Genomic DNA, 16,904 nt, shown 5'->3' with positions numbered 1-16,904 from the left:
TTTTTTTTTGTCAGTGGTTGCTCGCTTTACAATGTATTGTAAAACAAACTCCTATACATACATGCACATTCGTTGGTTTTCACTCTCTTCAACTATCTTTCTTTACTATTCTGCCTTTCTATGTTATCACATGTTTCCAAACTTTACAAACAAATAACTTATGTACCTTCTTTGAACAAGTAGTGCCGAATTTGACTAGTTTGTTATATTCAGTGTTTTACGTCTTTTTATATAGTTAGTCTATGTCCATTTTATACTTGTTCAAACATGTCGATGTGCATTCCAAGTTCAACAAAAATCAAGTTGTCCCCTTTACATTTATATTAATGTAGATGCTCAAAGATTGATTTAACAATTATGATGTTATGAAACCAGCTCACAAAAAGATAGAAAAGATAGATCAACGACTTCAAAATCAGCCTCTTCGAGGGGGCAACCTCCTTTACATTACACAAATGAACAATTCTTGGATGATACAAATGAAAAAACCTCTTTTATATATATAGGAGTCTAAGGGGTCACAATATAATCAAAGCCGACATAACAATAATAATATAAGGGCACAACAATAACCATAGTGGGCTTTTACGGGGCGCAATAATAACAATATGGGGACAATAGGGGCACAATAATAACAATAAGGGCTACAATGAATATAGTAATGGGGGAATCACTAGTATTATAGGGACCTAACATGCCCCTCTCCTTCAAAAAAGTGTTGCCCTCAACACTTGAGTAATTTTGGATGCTTCTGTCTAAAATTCTCATCCTCCCATGTGGAATCTTCAGCAGGTAAGTTCTTCCACTTGATGAGATATTTTGAAATTGATCGATTTCGTAACTATCGAGTTCTTGTTTCTGTGACTGATCCAGGTGGATATTGGTGGCCACCTGCCAAGTCCACCTGGACCCCCACCATTGTCTTTCTCAGCATTTTCAGTTTCCTTAATTGTAGCACAACTTACTATTTTTAGCAGTTTTTCGGGTCCTGAACTTCCGGAGCCGTTTTGAGGCCCTAAACGACGTTTTTTGGGGAATCCGGGGGCAACATGGGTCCATGGAATGGACTGATGTTGCCTGTTCCAACAATGATAGTGCTCGGATAGATCTTTCTAATGAGCTATTGTACGCGTCAAACGAAGATCATATGCCAAAGTTACGACCCCGGGAAGTTGATGTACCAACTTACCCCAAACGGGGCCCACAGTTTTGGCGTTTCATCTCCTAGGGTTAGGTTTTGGAATGTTAAGGGTTTTCCATTGTTTCTCAACAATAAATAAGCCTTCGAGCCTCATTGTAACACAGTTCAGAGGCATGTAGCCATCACATCTCTTCTCAGAGATAAGCTACCATCGCCCTAGCTGGTTTATTTCCATTTCTGGTTGTAAGCATATTTCAGTATTTTCCATTAATGAAATGAAGTATTATTTCCGCTGCATCTTTGTGTCTATGGTTATCTCTGTAATTTGTTGCGTTCCTGTTTAAATCCGGATCAGTGGTATCAGAGCGGTATGCTTTTTCTCTGTTTTTCTTTGCATGTCCCCAACAAGGTCGGGATATAAGGAGTTAGGGCTTGAACTGGTTGAACCTTTGCAAGACCAGCCTCGCAAATCCCGACGGCCTCCCATGGCGGACGAGAAGAAAGACGAGGGGGCAGGAGATCCCATCAAAATCTTGCTCGAAGAAGCCCTCGAGCGACAACGGAACGCGATGATGGACAGCTTTGCCCAGATCCTTCAGCGGCTACCCAGAAGCAACGCATCGGCTTCTAGCAGCTACTCTGGAAACGCCACACCCTTTAAGGTACAAGTTAATTTTGAAATCCCCATATTCGAGGGTCAGATAGACGCAGATGCCGTAGATAAATGGTTAAATTTGCTAGAGGGTTATTTTCTTGTTCATGAATTTTCGAGTCGGGAAAAGATTGTTTTTGCTCTCCTCAAAGTAGCCCCCCACGTCAAGGACTGGTGGGAAACCTACTGCGAGCAGAAGGATGAAAGTACTGGCTCACTATTTTCAGCCGCACCCACCTGGGATTCGTTCCGGGATGCCATCAAGGAGCAGTACTACCCTGTCGGGAGCTATGAGGATGAATACATAAAGTGGACCACACTGCGGCAGGGAAGGGCCCAAGACAACCAGCCGAAGCTGCAAGCAAAGAACAGCGCCGCGAAGCCGAGAAAGGACACTGGAAAATGGTGCGAGTTCCATAAGAGCTCCACTCACAACACAAGTGAGTGTCGGGCCAAGCAGTCACTGGTGGCTGAGCTAAAGGTTTCAGAATCAGATGCATGTTCCGACTCTGAGTCAGAACCCGATAAGGGGTATGAAAAAGGGAAGCAGATCATTGATGCGGACCCCAGCGCCACTGTTGCTACCGCAAAGATCCAGAAAAATGAACCCGAAGATCTAGAGGAGGAGGAGCGTCTCTTCCACTCCCAGATGTGGGTAAAGGGCTCCCCGATACAGTTCATTGTTGATAGCGGGAGTCAAAAGAACCTCATTTCGGCAGAGGTCGTGAAGCGGTTGGGCTTACCGACCACAACACATCCACAACCATACACCATTAGGTGGCTTCACCAAGGACGAGATCTTCGCGTGAGCCAGCAGTGTCGCCTTCCATACAACATCAAGCCCTTCACGGATGAGGTATTGTGTGACATTGCTCCCCTTGAAGTTTGTGATGTATTACTAGGACAACCATACTTGTGGAAGCAACATGCTGTGTATGAATCAAGGCCCCGTGCTGTTATTATTACATTGGGAAATAAGTTGTTCAGGATACCAGAGGTAGCACCACCTGCCGCCATCTCTTTGATTACTGCAAAACAATGCAGTAAGATCATTTCCAAAACCAGGAAATTTGTTTTCCTGATGATACGCCCTCAAGGAAAGAAGAAGACAGTGGCCGCGGCCTCCAAACGGGGCCCCTCTGCACGACAACTACAGATGGACAAGATTGTGGAGGAGTACGAGGACATCTTCACCTCCCCGGCAGGGGTTCCTCTGCACTGTCAAGTCAAGCACTCCATCGATCTGACCCCAGGTGTGCCGCTACCCAATGGACCAATTTATCGGCGCTCCGTTCTGGAGAACAATGAAATCAAGAGGCAGATTCAGGAGCTCCTGCAGAAAGGTCACATCCGTCCGAGTTCATCGCCCTGTGGGAGCCCGATCGTGTTGGTACAGAAGAAGGATGGGACGTGGAGACTCTGTATTGACTATCGGGCGCTGAACAAGATCACTGTCCGTAATAGGTACCCGATCCCGCGGATTGATGACCTCCTAGACCAACTAAAGGGGGCGAAATATTTCAGCAAGATCGACCTGAAGTCGGGATATCACCAGGTACCAATCGAACCCTCCGATGTGTGGAAGACTGCCTTCAAATCCAAGGAGGGCCTCTTCGAATGGTTGGTCATGCCTTTCGGATTGACGAATGCTCCTGCAACCTTTATGAGGCTAATGGATGACATCTTGCGGCCATTCACCAACTCCTTTGTAGTAGTATACTTGGATGACATTCTGATCTTCAGCCAGAGTTGGGAAGAGCACCTCCACCACATCCGACAGGTTCTCCAAACACTGCGACAACACAAGCTATGTGCCAATTTGGAGAAATGCACTTTTGGCATGACCCAGGTTCAGTATCTGGGATACATCATTGATGAACAGGGGGTGCATGTCGATCCAACCAAGATCCAAGTCATTCGGGATTGGCCCTCTCCAACCACTCTAACAGAGCTCTGCAGCTTCCTAGGTCTTGCCAACTTCTACCGCAGGTTTGTGTTGGGGTTTTCTCATATTTCTTGGCCCTTGAGTCAAGTCACCAAGGGTGGGGCGAAAGCAAAATTCTTTTGGTCTGAATCTCAACAGAAGGCATTCAGGGAGTTGAAGGATCGCCTCTGCACGGCACCAGTGCTCGCGTTACCAGATTTACAACAACCATTTGAGGTCGAGACATATGCCTCTGACTATGCTATTGGGGCAGTCCTTACTCAACATGGACATCCAGTGGCATATCACAGTGAAACACTTTCAGACACAGTGCGGAAGTACCCCACTTATGATAAAGAGATGTATTCCATTGTACAGGCCTGCCGACAATGGAAGCATTACATTTTGGGGAAGGAAACGGTCATCCACACAGACCACCGACCTCTGCAGTTCATACAGACCCAAGGGAAATTGCAGAATGATCGCCATCATAAGTGGTCTACATACCTGCAACAGTTTCACTTGAATATCAAGTATAAAAAGGGCAGCACCAATAATGTTGCAGATTGCCTCAGTCGACCACCGATCATGGCGCTAACCACCCTGCTCAACTCTTGTGGGCACGAGACTTCTGATCGGCCACTTCTCTACAAAAGCGACCCAGAATTCAGCCACACATACCAGACACTCTTGGAGGGTCGGCAGGTTGCAGATTTTCACCTCCAGGATGCCCTATTATGCCACCTCGGTCACCTTTGTGTTCCTTCAAGCGAGCGTGCCAAGATGATTTGGGAAGCACACTACAGTCGGGCTGCTGAGCATTTTGGGGTCGAGAAAACAGTGGCAGTACTGCAAAATTATTTCTATTGGCCGAATCTTCGACAGGATGTTGGGAAGTACATCCGATCATGTACTGCCTGTGCCATTGCCAAACCGACCATTAAGAAGCACGGCCTCTATACCCCATTGCCTACCCCTAGTCGACCTTGGGAATCCATCTCCATGGATTACATGTCAGGCCTTCCTTCCACTAAGCATGGAAATGACTGTGTTTTTGTGGTCGTCGACAGGTTCTCGAAGATGGCCATTATGGTGGCCTGCAAGAAGAATATCACAGCAGAAGCCACTGCTAAACTCTTCTTTGAACGAGTGTGGGTGCACTTTGGGATCCCACAGTCTATCATCTCAGATCGGGACAGTCGGTTTCTCAGCACATTTTGGTCCAGTCTCTGGTCAATGCTGGACACCAAACTCACGAAGTCCACAGCCTTCCATCCTCAAACTGATGGCCAGACAGAGGTTGTTAATAGGATGATTGTGCACATTCTGCGCATGTATAACTCAAAGCATCCACGCACATGGGACGAGAGCCTCCCCTATGTTCAGCACAGCTACAACCGAGCTCTTCACAGCTCCACTGGCCATAGCCCTTTTCAGGTGGGTTTGGGATTCCAACCACTATGCCCCATTGATGTGGCCATGCCACTTGCAGCTACTCACATGAATTCAGCTCATGTCCAGTCCGAAACAGATAAGACCACCAGCTTCATTGAGCGCATCCAACATATTCGCCAGCAGGTCCATGACATTCTTGAGAAATCAAATGCCAAGTACAAGCAGCGACATGATCAACATCGGGTGCCACACAAGTTTCAGGTGGGCGACAAAGTCTGGTTGCATTTGCAAAAGGAACGCCTTACTGGAGCCTATCGGAAATTGAGACCACTCCGATATGGTCCTTACACCATTACTAAGGCTATGGGAGACAATGCATTTGAGCTCAGCATTCCCCCATTCCTTGGCCTGCACCCAGTGTTCAATGTGGACCGCCTTCGGCCATACTTTCCACCATTGCTAGACACATCCGACATTGCAGAACAGCTCAAACCCACAGAATTAAATCCAGATTGCATGGAACAAGCTGCAACTGATCTGATCATGGACACACAGATCAAGAACACTCGCCAACAGAATATCCAACTGTATCGAGTTGTCAAAGCAGGCCAACTCCTTCAGCAGGGCAAGTGGCTCACCAAGGAACAAGTTCAGCAGAAGTTTCCTCATCTCATGGAGGAGCTCAACGCAATGGGGACCATTGCTTCCTAAGGGGGGAGGAATGATCCAGGTGGATATTGGTGGCCACCTGCCAAGTCCACCTGGACCCCCACCATTGTCTTTCTCAGCATTTTCAGTTTCCTTAATTGTAGCACAACTTACTATTTTTAGCAGTTTTTCGGGTCCTGAACTTCCGGAGCCGTTTTGAGGCCCTAAACGACGTTTTTTGGGGAATCCGGGGGCAACATGGGTCTATGGAATGGATTGATGTTGCATGTTCCAACAATGATAGTGCTCGGATAGATCTTTCTAATGAGCTATTGTACGCGTCAAACGGAGATCATATGCCAAAGTTACGACCCTGGGAAGTTGATGTACCAACTTACCCCAAACGGGGCCCACAGTTTTGGCGTTTCATCTCCTAGGGTTAGGTTTTGGAATGTTAAGGGTTTTCCATTGTTTCTCAACAATAAATAGGCCTTCGAGCCTCATTGTAACACAGTTCAGAGGCATGTAGCCATCACATCTCTTCTCAGAGATAAGCTACCATCGCCCTAGCTGGTTTATTTCCATTTCTGGTTGTAAGCATATTTCAGTATTTTCCATTAATGAAATGAAGTATTATTTCCGCTGCATCTTTGTGTCTATGGTTATCTCTGTAATTTGTTGCGTTCCTGTTTAAATCCGGATCAGTGACTGCTTCAAGTTCCAATATGATTTTTTCTTCCTCGTCAAGTCTTGGAAATATTGTTTGAGCTGGGAGCTTGTCACCTATAACTTTCTTTAAGCATGAAACATGGAAAACTGGGTGCACACGGGAAGCTGCAGGAAGCTCCAATTTGTATGCCATAGTACCAATCTTTTGCAATGCCTTGTATGGACCATAATACTTTGGTGATAATTTATTATCCTTCTTAGCTTGCTTGAGGGACATTTGTTTATATGGTTGTAGTCGTAGGAATACCCAATCACCTACATCAAAACTTATTTCGTTGCGATGTGGATCTACCTGTTGTTTCATTCTATTCTGCGCCAAAGTGAGGTTATCCTTTAAGAGTTGGAGAACTTGTTTTTGATGCTCGATGTGAACTTCCACTGCTTGAACCTTAGAATTTTCTCTTAAATATGATGTGATGGATGGTGGATGATATCCATAAAGTGCATAAATGGGGTCCATTTTGTTGTAGTATGGAAGGAAGTGTTATATGACCATTCAGCCATAAGCAACCATTTCACCCATTGCATTTGTTTATCAGAGACAAAGCAATGAAGATATCCTTCCAAACATTTGTTTACTATCTCAGTTTTCCCATCAGATTGAGGATGATAAGATGAGCTATGAGCTAACCGAGTACCGAGATAAGAAAATAATTTTGTCCAAATTTTTTGAGTGAAAATGGGATCTCTGTCACTTACAATAATCTTTAGGTTTCCATGTACCTTTCGAATTGTTTCCATAAATGCAGTAGAAACTGTATTGGCTTTAAATGGATGAGATAATGCACAAAAGTGTGCATACATGGTAAGTCTGTTAACTACCACCATGATGACACTCTTTCCTTCGGACTTGGGTAAACCTGTGATAAAATCCATTGAAACCTCCTCCCAACGTTGGCTTGGAATGGATAAAGGTTGTAATAGACCTGGGGTCTTAATTGTTTCAACTTTATTTTGTTGGCAAACCAAAAATTTTGCCACAAACTTTCGAATATCTGATTTAAGTCCATCCCAAAAACATTTCTTCTTAACCTTGTTGTAAGTTTTTAAAAATCCTGAGTGCCCTCCTAAGGGATAAGTGTGCAATTCCATAAGAATCTTTAGATTGAGTTGGGAATTCTTACCTAGGTATAAGCGATATTTGTACCATAATGAATAATTTTTCTAGCTAAATGTATCAGATGTACTGGGATTTTGTTGTAATTTTTGAATGAGTGCCCACACTTCTTCGTCATTCTTCCATTCAGCCCTTGCTTCATTTATCCAATCTGGTTGGATAATAGAAATGACGCAAAGCAATGCTTCCACATCCTCATCCTTTCTTGAGAGTGCATCTGCCACAACATTTTGCTTCCCTTTTTTGTAGATGATTTCAAAGTCATAACCCAACATCTTTGTGACCCATTTTTGCTGCTCTTCTGAAGATAATCTTTGTTCTAAAAAGTATTTAAGACTATCATGATCAATTTTTACCTTGAAGTGTCTTCCCATTAGGTAGGGTCGCCATTTCTTAAGTGCATGTAGTATTGCCAACATTTCCTTCTCATAAATAGCTTTGTGTAAATACTTTCCTTTGATTGGATGACTTTCAAAAGCAACGGGTCATTCTTTTTGCATTAAAACAACACCAATTCCATTTCCTGAGGCATCAAATTCCACAATAAAGGTTTTTGTGAAGTCCGGCGTAGCTAAGACTGGTGCTTGGCACATTGCCTCTTTAAGATGTTCAAAGGCCTTTGTTGCTTTTGGAGTCCATGAAAATGCATCTTTTTTCAATAATGTTGTTAGAGGTGCTACTATGCTCCCATAATTCTTAACAAACTTGCGATAATACCCTGTCAACTTGAGAAATCCTCGTAGATGCTTTATGGATGTGGGGATTTTCCATTCCTTAATGGCTTTAATTTTGCTAGGGTCTACCTTAACACCTTCATGAGATACAATATGACCTAGATATTCCACCTTTTGTACTCCAAAAAACATTTGGAGCTTTCTGGATATAATTGTTTCTCCTCCAATAGTTTGAGCACCCTGTCAACATGTTGAACATGATCCTCCCAAGTCTTGCTGTAGATTAGTATATCATCAAAAAACACTAACACAAATTTCTAAGGAAGGGTTTGAAAATGGTATTCATCAAACCTTGAAATGTAGGAGGTGCATTGGTAAGGCCAAAAGGCATGACCAAAAATTCATAATGACCTTCATGAGTTCTAAATGATGTTTTCGGAATGTCTTTAGTCTTCATTCTGATTTGATGATATCTCGAATGAAGATCCAACTTGGTGAAGTAAATTGATCCATTCAATTCTTCCAATAATTCAACAATGATAGGAATGGGAAATTTATCTTTAATAGTGAGCTTGTTGAGTTCCCTATAATCCGGACACATGCGCCATGCCCCATCCTTCTTGTGCACCAATACTATAGGAGTAGAGAAAGAACTTTGACTAGGTTGAATTACACCAACCTCTAGCATTTCTGTAACCATACGTTCAGTTTCACCCTTTTGGGCATTGGGATATCTGTAAGGCTTGATGTTTGGAGGAACACTTCCTGGAATCAAATGAATAGCATAATCATGATCACGAATAGGTGGGAGGCCTTTGAGAGTCTCAAATACCTTGGAATGATTGTCCAAGACTTTTTAGAGATTTGGAGAAATAAATGATTTCGATATGGGAACCTCTAGTGAACATAATTGTGCAATTACGCCTTGTCATTCTTGCTTTAGAAGCTTTGTCATTTTGTTAGAGATGATTATATTTCCTTGTTTCCCTGTGATACCCCTTAATTCAACTTTCTTTCCTTTCAAAGAAAATTTCATGAAAAATTCTTGAAAATTAAAAGCTATTGTATCCAAGGATTGTAGCCATTGGACTCCTAGTACAACATCAACACCACCCATTGGAATGGAAAGAATTGGGCTATTCAATACATATTCTCCCATGGATAACTTGATATTATGGCACTTTCCAAAGAAATTTATGGTTCCTCCACTTGCAACCATCACTTGACACTCTAGTGTTGGATATAGGAAGCAATTCAATTCCTTGGCTATCTTACAATGAATAAAATTATGGGTACTTCCGGAATCAATCAACACTATTACCTTTCTCTTCTTGATATGTCCCTCTATCTTGATAGTTTGAGGAGTGGTAATTCTGGCCAATGCATTACAAGATATGGTCGGATTCATTTCTTCTTTCTCTAGGGTTTGTTCCTGGTGTATATCCTCTTCTTTTGACATTTCTTGTTCCTTTTCTTCCCCCTCTTCACAATCTATGTAAAACAATTTCTTCTCAGCACACTTATGACATTTAGAGTATTTGCTATCACAACTGTAACAAATTCCTTTTGCTCTTTTTTCTTCCAATTGTTGTGGTGTCAACCTTGTAGGTTGTGGAAGGCAAGGGGAAACACCACTTCCATCTTTACAGTTGTGACCGGTAGGCTTCCTTGTTTCCATAATTTTGCTTTCCATTTTTCTTGCCAACTTGAATGCCTTCTCTAATGAATCAGGTTCCCAAAGGCGAACCTCATGTTGGATGTTATCCTTTAAAGTCCTTATGAACACATCAATCCTATGCTCCTCTAGAATATAGTTTACCCTTATATTCAATTTTTGAAAGTCCTCAATGTGCTCCATCATTGGACCCTTTTGTTTGAGATTTATCAATTGGCTAAAAAAAGTGTCGCTCTTTGTATCCTCATAATGTGCTATCATTTCCTTCGTAAAAATTGCCCAAGTGACAATTTGTTTACGAGAGCAAAGCCATCGATACCATACAAACTGATTTGGTTCCAAATATAAAGTTGCAATATGTACCTTTTGTGTGTTTTGCACATTATGGAGATCAAAATATTGCTCCATCTGTAGTATCCATGTTACGGGATCCTTGCCATCAAACTTCCTCATATCGATCTTTGGAACATGGTGGGTCTTCAATCCACCGTTAGAGTCTATGAAATCATGATTAACATTTATTTTGTTCTCATCATGAGTTTTCTCTATTACCTTTTCGCCATTAGGAAGCCTTTCTTGTAGCAACTTTGTCAAAACTTCCTTCAAACCTTCCATGTCTTTCTTCAAATCTTCAATGTTGTCATTCTTTGAATCATGATTAACATTTATTTTGTTCTCATTCTGAGTTTTCTCTACTACCTTTTCGCCATTAGGAAGCCTTTCTTGTAGCAACTTTGTCAAACCTTCCTTCCAACCTTCCATGTCCTTCTTCCAATCTTCAATATTGTCTTTCATACCATCCATCTTAGCTTCCATGCCTTTCTTTAAACCATCCATCTTATCTTCCACGCCTTTATTTAAACCATCCATCTTATCTTCCATGCCTTTCTTTAAACCATCCATATTAGCTTCTATTACTTTTTGTGAGAGTGAAATTTGTTGCACTTGGTCTCGTAATTTTGATATATCATGTTGCATTTCTTCCTTTTCTTTATGAGTCATGCTAGAGCTTTCAGGTTGTTTACTAGGTGTTTCCATTTTCTTTCTTTGGAGCATTAATTAATGATAATTATTCTTCACTATGCCCTTCGAATTCCTTCAAACTAATTTTTCAAACCAAACTTATGCAAAAAAAAAAAAAAAAACTACATACCTTTTTTCACTTTGTAGGAGCTCGATATTGAATCTGATGTATCTCTGAAATTTCCTTTCTTCAAGGTCTGAAATTGCAAACTGTGGTATCCCCCTGAGTTCTCTTTCCAACGCCACTAGTCTGATTGAAATTGGATTCTCCAATAGAGCGTTATGCCCAATCTCCCTAGATGATATGATTATACACTTTTTCAGTAGAGCGAACTTGTATGAAGTGCCAAGTGTAACTGTTTCAACCTTTGGACCTGAAAATGATGCACATAAAATTAAAGTTTGTCCTCTTTCTGTAACTTCTTACGAAATTTCAATCTGATACTCAGAGAGAAAGTTATGACGATTTTCCCAAGGTCACCTGTTTGGGATGTAATTCGGGAGCCTGCAGTATCCCTAAATTCCTTGGATCATATCTCATAAAATATAGCGATACAAGATTTGGAATTTGGATTCGAGGATCATCGATATTTCGGCTCAAATGGGTTTTTGTTTTAGCTTCTGAAACATTGCAGAAAAAAAGTTATAGCGAAAATGCCACGATGACCTATTTTGGAGCAACGAAACCCTAGAATCCAAAGCTCTCATACCAAATGTTATGAAACCAGCTCACAAAAAGATAGAAAAGATAGATCAAGGACTTCAAAATCAACCTCTTTGAGAGGGAAACCTCCTTTACATTATACAAATGAACAATTATTGGATGATACAAATGACAAAACTTCCTTTCTATATATATATGAGTCTAAGGAGTTACAAAATAATCAAAGCTGATATAACAATAATAATATGATGGCACAACAATAACAATAGTGGGCTTCTATGGGGCACAACAATAACAATATGGGAACAATAATAACAATAAGGGCTACAATGACAATAGTAATGAGGGAATCATTAGTATTATAGGGACCTAACATATGACACTTACCTCCTTCGTTAAGATTTTCTTCTTGACAAAGAGAGAGGAATTACATTTTATTGTTTACATAATGGGGAATATTTGCCAAAGAATGATGAAATTTGGAAAGAATGATGAAATTTGTTTCCAAGGGTTCTTCTACATAGCTATTAAGGATATTGATGTCTATGCCATGGACAATTTAAAAGATGTATTATGTGTAAACCTTCTACAAAATGGTAAACTATCATGTCAAAACATTTTTACAAAGATGTGTACAAAATGGTTGAACTTGTTGCAATGCCTCCACTCACTTGATGGGAATGCCTATCTAATATTTCTTCAACTATAAAACACTGTTTGCCACATAGTATTGTGATTGCTCAAGCCTTTTTGCTCTCCAAATGATTCTATCTGAATTTTTTTTGCACTTTTCAGGGGTGACAACTATTTCACTTCGCTAATCTTTCAACATTTAGTCATTGCTTTTATTCAAGCTGCCCTGTTTTCAATGGAACAATATTTCTGTCGGATCGCTGATTTTAATTCTAAATATTGTGGAATCAAAACAACTAAAAAATAAATTATATTTGTACATCAAACTTCTTCAATATTCATTTTTTTAGTTTGGGTTATTTATTGTGAATCAAGAAAACTAAATAATACATTGTATTGATACATCAAACTTTTGCTATATTCATACTTTTAAAAATCCATATATTTTCTTTATTCATTATTACCTTCTATATAGATCCTATACTGTACTCAATTTCTTTTTGAAAAACAGTGATCCTAAATTCAATTCATTACAATTTCCACATTCTCTCCACTCTTCTTATGCACCTTTTGCACCGAGCCTCTCGGTACAATTGCTAATTTATTTATTTAAAAATAAAAATCCCATTCAATGAATATATAAGAGAAATCCCCACGGAACCAAAAAGGACGCCCTGCAAGCTACCTGGCCAGGTTGTCATCACCATAGGCTTGTGATTATGGTGGGTCTTGTACTTCTCTAAATATAAATATGTATGCACATTTGCCCAGTTAAACACTCGCCCCCTCTTGGTATTGCAATATTTTATTTGTTTGTTCATCACCTAGAGGAAGCGAGTGATATATTCTCAATTATATTTTTCAGAGACAAAACCCCCGTCCAAACTGAGCACTGTCCTTCACGAAACGAATACCGTTAGCAGTTGTTGGATTGCAGGGTGCAGCGGGTTGCATTAGGGATGTTGAACAGGTTGATGTTGGGGATGAGAGTGGAGGTGCGGAGTAATGAGGATAGGTATCGCAGTGCTTGGCTGGAAGGAGTCATCATGGCTGTATATATGCCACCTGGGCGAGGGCGTCATTACAAGATACGCTACGACCCAGACAATTTTGAACTCCTCACTGACAACGGACAACCGTTGACAGAAGAAGATGTGCCAGACACTCAAGTGAGGCCCATTCCTCCCTCTTTCTCAGAGAAAAATTCTTACTCTGTTGGGGATGTAGTTGAATTTTATGACAAAGGTTGCTGGTGGCTGGGGACTGTCATCCGAGTCTTGCACGCGGCGAAGTATTTCTTAATCCATTATCCTCACACTGGCCTCTATAACGAATTTTATCTCTCCCAACTACGCGATGCTAAACTATGGTCCAAAGGAAGATGGTCTCTGTTATACTCGCAGGTAACACTTTTTAAATGTTTATTTCTTTTCTAGCTTCAATTTCAATTTTCTTTATTTTATAGCATCAATTTCACTTTCAGTTAATCTCAATTTACTTTCCTTTCTAGTATCAATTTTAATTCCAGTTAGAGTTATCAGATTGGTCGTAGCCAAATCCATGGAAAAAGAGGTTGTTTTTCCTGATGTTAATTAATGGCGTTTTATATTCATACTCTCTTTGTTTCGGGAAAGTTATTTTAAAAGGGAATGATTAAAATAGTTTGTGTATCGAAAGTCATTCGGATTCGTTGTTTATAAGTAATTTTGTAACGTAGGGTTCAGATTCTTTGTTTATAAGTAATTTTGTAAACCTAGGGTTCAGAGGATAATGCGGAGCTTAAGTACATTATATGCTTCACTCATTACGATTACAGTGAATGAATTGGTATAACTTTCCTGTATCTAATATATATGGAGTGCAGAGTTACATTTGAATACCAAGTTTGACTATGTCGAAATTTGTTTCAAAAAGGGGTGATTAAAAGAGTTTAAATGTTTGTTTTTTTATTAGTTTATTGAACTCAGCGTTCAAACCACAACCTCATACATATTGTGCAATTGGGAAGTCCATTTCATCATCTACTGCATGAATGTAAACTCCTTCCCTACTTAATGGTCATGAAGTCTAAAGTTACGTTTGAACGTGAAGTTTCAGCAAAGTCAAAATGAAAATCAATGCCCATTTACTTTTCCAGCTCAAATTTCAAACTTTTCAGAAAACTTAGAAATCTCTAATGTTTTTTTTGTTTAGAGTTAAATTAGGGTTCCAAAAGATGACAGTGACGCAGATCTGAAACTTCGTTATATCCATCTGCATGACGGGCATTCACTATACAAGTAGGGTTGGTTAAGCTTACTACCTTGTAGATGGGTTTATATTTTCACATCCCTTCCTATGTGAAAGCATTAATCCTTGCCTTGTAAGAGTAACTTAATTCACTTTAATAACCTGTATATCTTGGACAATGTGCAGGAGAGAGGGATGGATGAATTACAAAATTTTAACCTACTAAAATAGTTTTCCTGGATTTAGGAATTTTGCCTCAAAACTTTACATTATGAACTTGGGGGGACCTTGAGTCCTTCCATGATAGAATGGCTAATGTATTCCTTTTCCTTTCTTGTAGCAATCAGGTGATGTCATCTATGATGGAAATTGTCCCATGGCTGAAAACAGTGTGCAAACTTCTGTCGCATCAACTCCTGGAGATATGCAAACTGACGTGCAATCCCAACAGCAGCCTGAACATGAAGTTGACAAGCAGAGAAGACAACGTGGCTTGATAGGAACGAGGGTAACACTGAAAGCTGAAGAATGCTTACATTTTCAAAATGCTAAGGAAGTTATCAAAGATTCAAGAACGTCCAAGTTTTCTAATCATGAAAATGGATTAAATAATGTTGAAGCCATGTCTCGGAGAAGTAATTTACATGTCCCTCATTTGAAAGGAGTCAAAAGAACATATGACAAAAGAGATGGAACATTCAGTGGCATTCAAAATGGAAAATGCAATAAAGTCAAATGGTTTAAGCATGGTGATACAGCAGAAGTCATTGAGCAAAGAATAAAAACACATGAGAGGGAGTTACAGGTATATCGTTCTGTGTTAAAGGCCTTTTATGCTCAGAATCCGAGTTTCTTAAGCTCGGAAAAGCATCGTTTGTTGACCAACCTCCGTATTGAATTGCATATTACGAGCGAAGAAAATACAAGGGAGTTGAGAAAGGTTGGTTCTCGGTCCTAACATCTGATGTTCGCTTCTTGTAAAAATGTATTTTATGAATAGGTCAACCACAGGGAGCCAAAAGATTCATAGGGCTCCTGTCAAAGCAGTTGACCTTTTGAACAATTGATTAATAATAAAACTGAGTACTTCTCAGAATTGGACTTTGAATCTGAAGCTTTTGGTTGGCTCTTTATTTGACATGATTTCAAGATGTCGACCATTCAGTCGATTATTTTTGCTGTTACTAAAAGAACGGTGTGGAGATGCACATTGTTGAGACAATTCTTAACTTGATTTGGAAGTAAAATCTAAATAAGAGGTCAAAGTATGGGCAATATTTATGACCTTAATTAGGCTTTCGTTGATTGAATTAGATAGAATCAAGGATGCTAACACGCTCAAGAATCTATGAACATCGAAAAGTTGATTGGATTGCTTCATGTGACTTCATTTGCAGTGAGACAGAACCCTGTCAAAAAAAAGTCGGGTTGCTTGAGTGCACATTAATAATTACATTTAAGTTTATTTTTCTTTCCATATGTATTCTCATTGAAAACAAAATCGAAATTTAGAATGAAGTCCCGCGTTCACTTATTGAGATCTGATTTGCTTCTTGTGTTGGGCTTCTTTCTTGACTCTGTAATCACTAATGTTTTTGTACTTATTGTAATGTTTGACCGGAAGTGTTGCGACAAACAGTCAATTTTTTTTTCTTCCTTGTTATCTTAAACAACTTTGAAGATCCCTATACCAAACAGTGCAAACTTTATGCAACCTAAATGCAAGCTAAATGCCTGTGGAATCCAATCTGTCTGCGGCAATTTTATTGGGAAAATTAAGGGCAGTTGCTTTGTAAACCTTTTGAAGCTTTAATAACCAATTGATTCTCTCCATTCACCACTAGCTTTGTTGTGGCAGCTGGCAACATTTATTCACTGTAATCTCTATTGAAGATATTTGGCTGTAGATTTTCAGTCACAATGTTGTATTCATTTCTCATGCTGTTGATAGATTGTTACTCTATAGTCTTTACAGTGCTGCTAGTGCAGCTATATCTTTATATCCGTTGCAATTATAAAAGGGAGTTTTATGCATTGACGAAGGAGCCTTACATGGTTACGTTGCTTATGGAATCAGCATTTCTCATAGGGATATAACCACATTGTGTTGTCGTGTTTTTGCTACTCCGGCTTTCTCTTAATGGACAATAGCTTTCCACGATAATTTTAAAGGTCTAGTTACCAACTTTCCATGTATGGTAACTGTTCTTTTGGTAAATTTCACTCCAAAGCTTTCTATATATTACCAAGGCATTTTGCTTGTGTAATTGTCAATACTTATTTTATTCTAAGTGCATGTCATCTAAATTTAAATATTCCAAGGTTGCTTTTGCAACTACAGTCTAAATGCGGTGTGTTAGAATTTCTTATGATGGATTCTCAGAGGAGGTGTAAAGTAAT

The 16,904-nt window shown here is 40.0% G+C and overlaps 1 protein-coding gene across 2 annotated transcripts in view; it reads left to right on the top strand.

Moving 5' to 3' along the window:
- The first annotated feature begins 12,931 nt into the window (after window positions 1–12,931).
- Window positions 12,932–16,904, top strand: part of LOC149192096 (uncharacterized) — a 116,262-nt gene continuing 112,289 nt past the window's right edge. The window contains exons 1-2 of one of the 2 annotated variants that reach the window (XM_089404474.1): window positions 12,933–13,678; window positions 14,845–15,444. In XM_089404474.1, coding sequence (XP_089260600.1) covers window positions 13,235–13,678; window positions 14,845–15,444 — 1,044 coding nt within the window. In that variant the 5' untranslated portion in view covers window positions 12,933–13,234. Of the gene's footprint in view, window positions 13,679–14,844; window positions 15,445–16,904 lie in introns of both variants that reach the window. The other variant, XM_089404475.1, reaches the window with a different exon arrangement.

This window comes from Pinus tabuliformis, chromosome 2_2 (assembly GCF_031772625.1).
Source record: "Pinus tabuliformis cultivar Carrire ecotype Pingquan chromosome 2_2, CPIR1, whole genome shotgun sequence".
NCBI lineage: Eukaryota > Viridiplantae > Streptophyta > Pinopsida > Pinales > Pinaceae > Pinus > Pinus tabuliformis.
The sequence above is the reverse complement of the archived record's forward strand: the minus strand, read 5'-3'. Positions and strand labels throughout refer to the sequence as shown.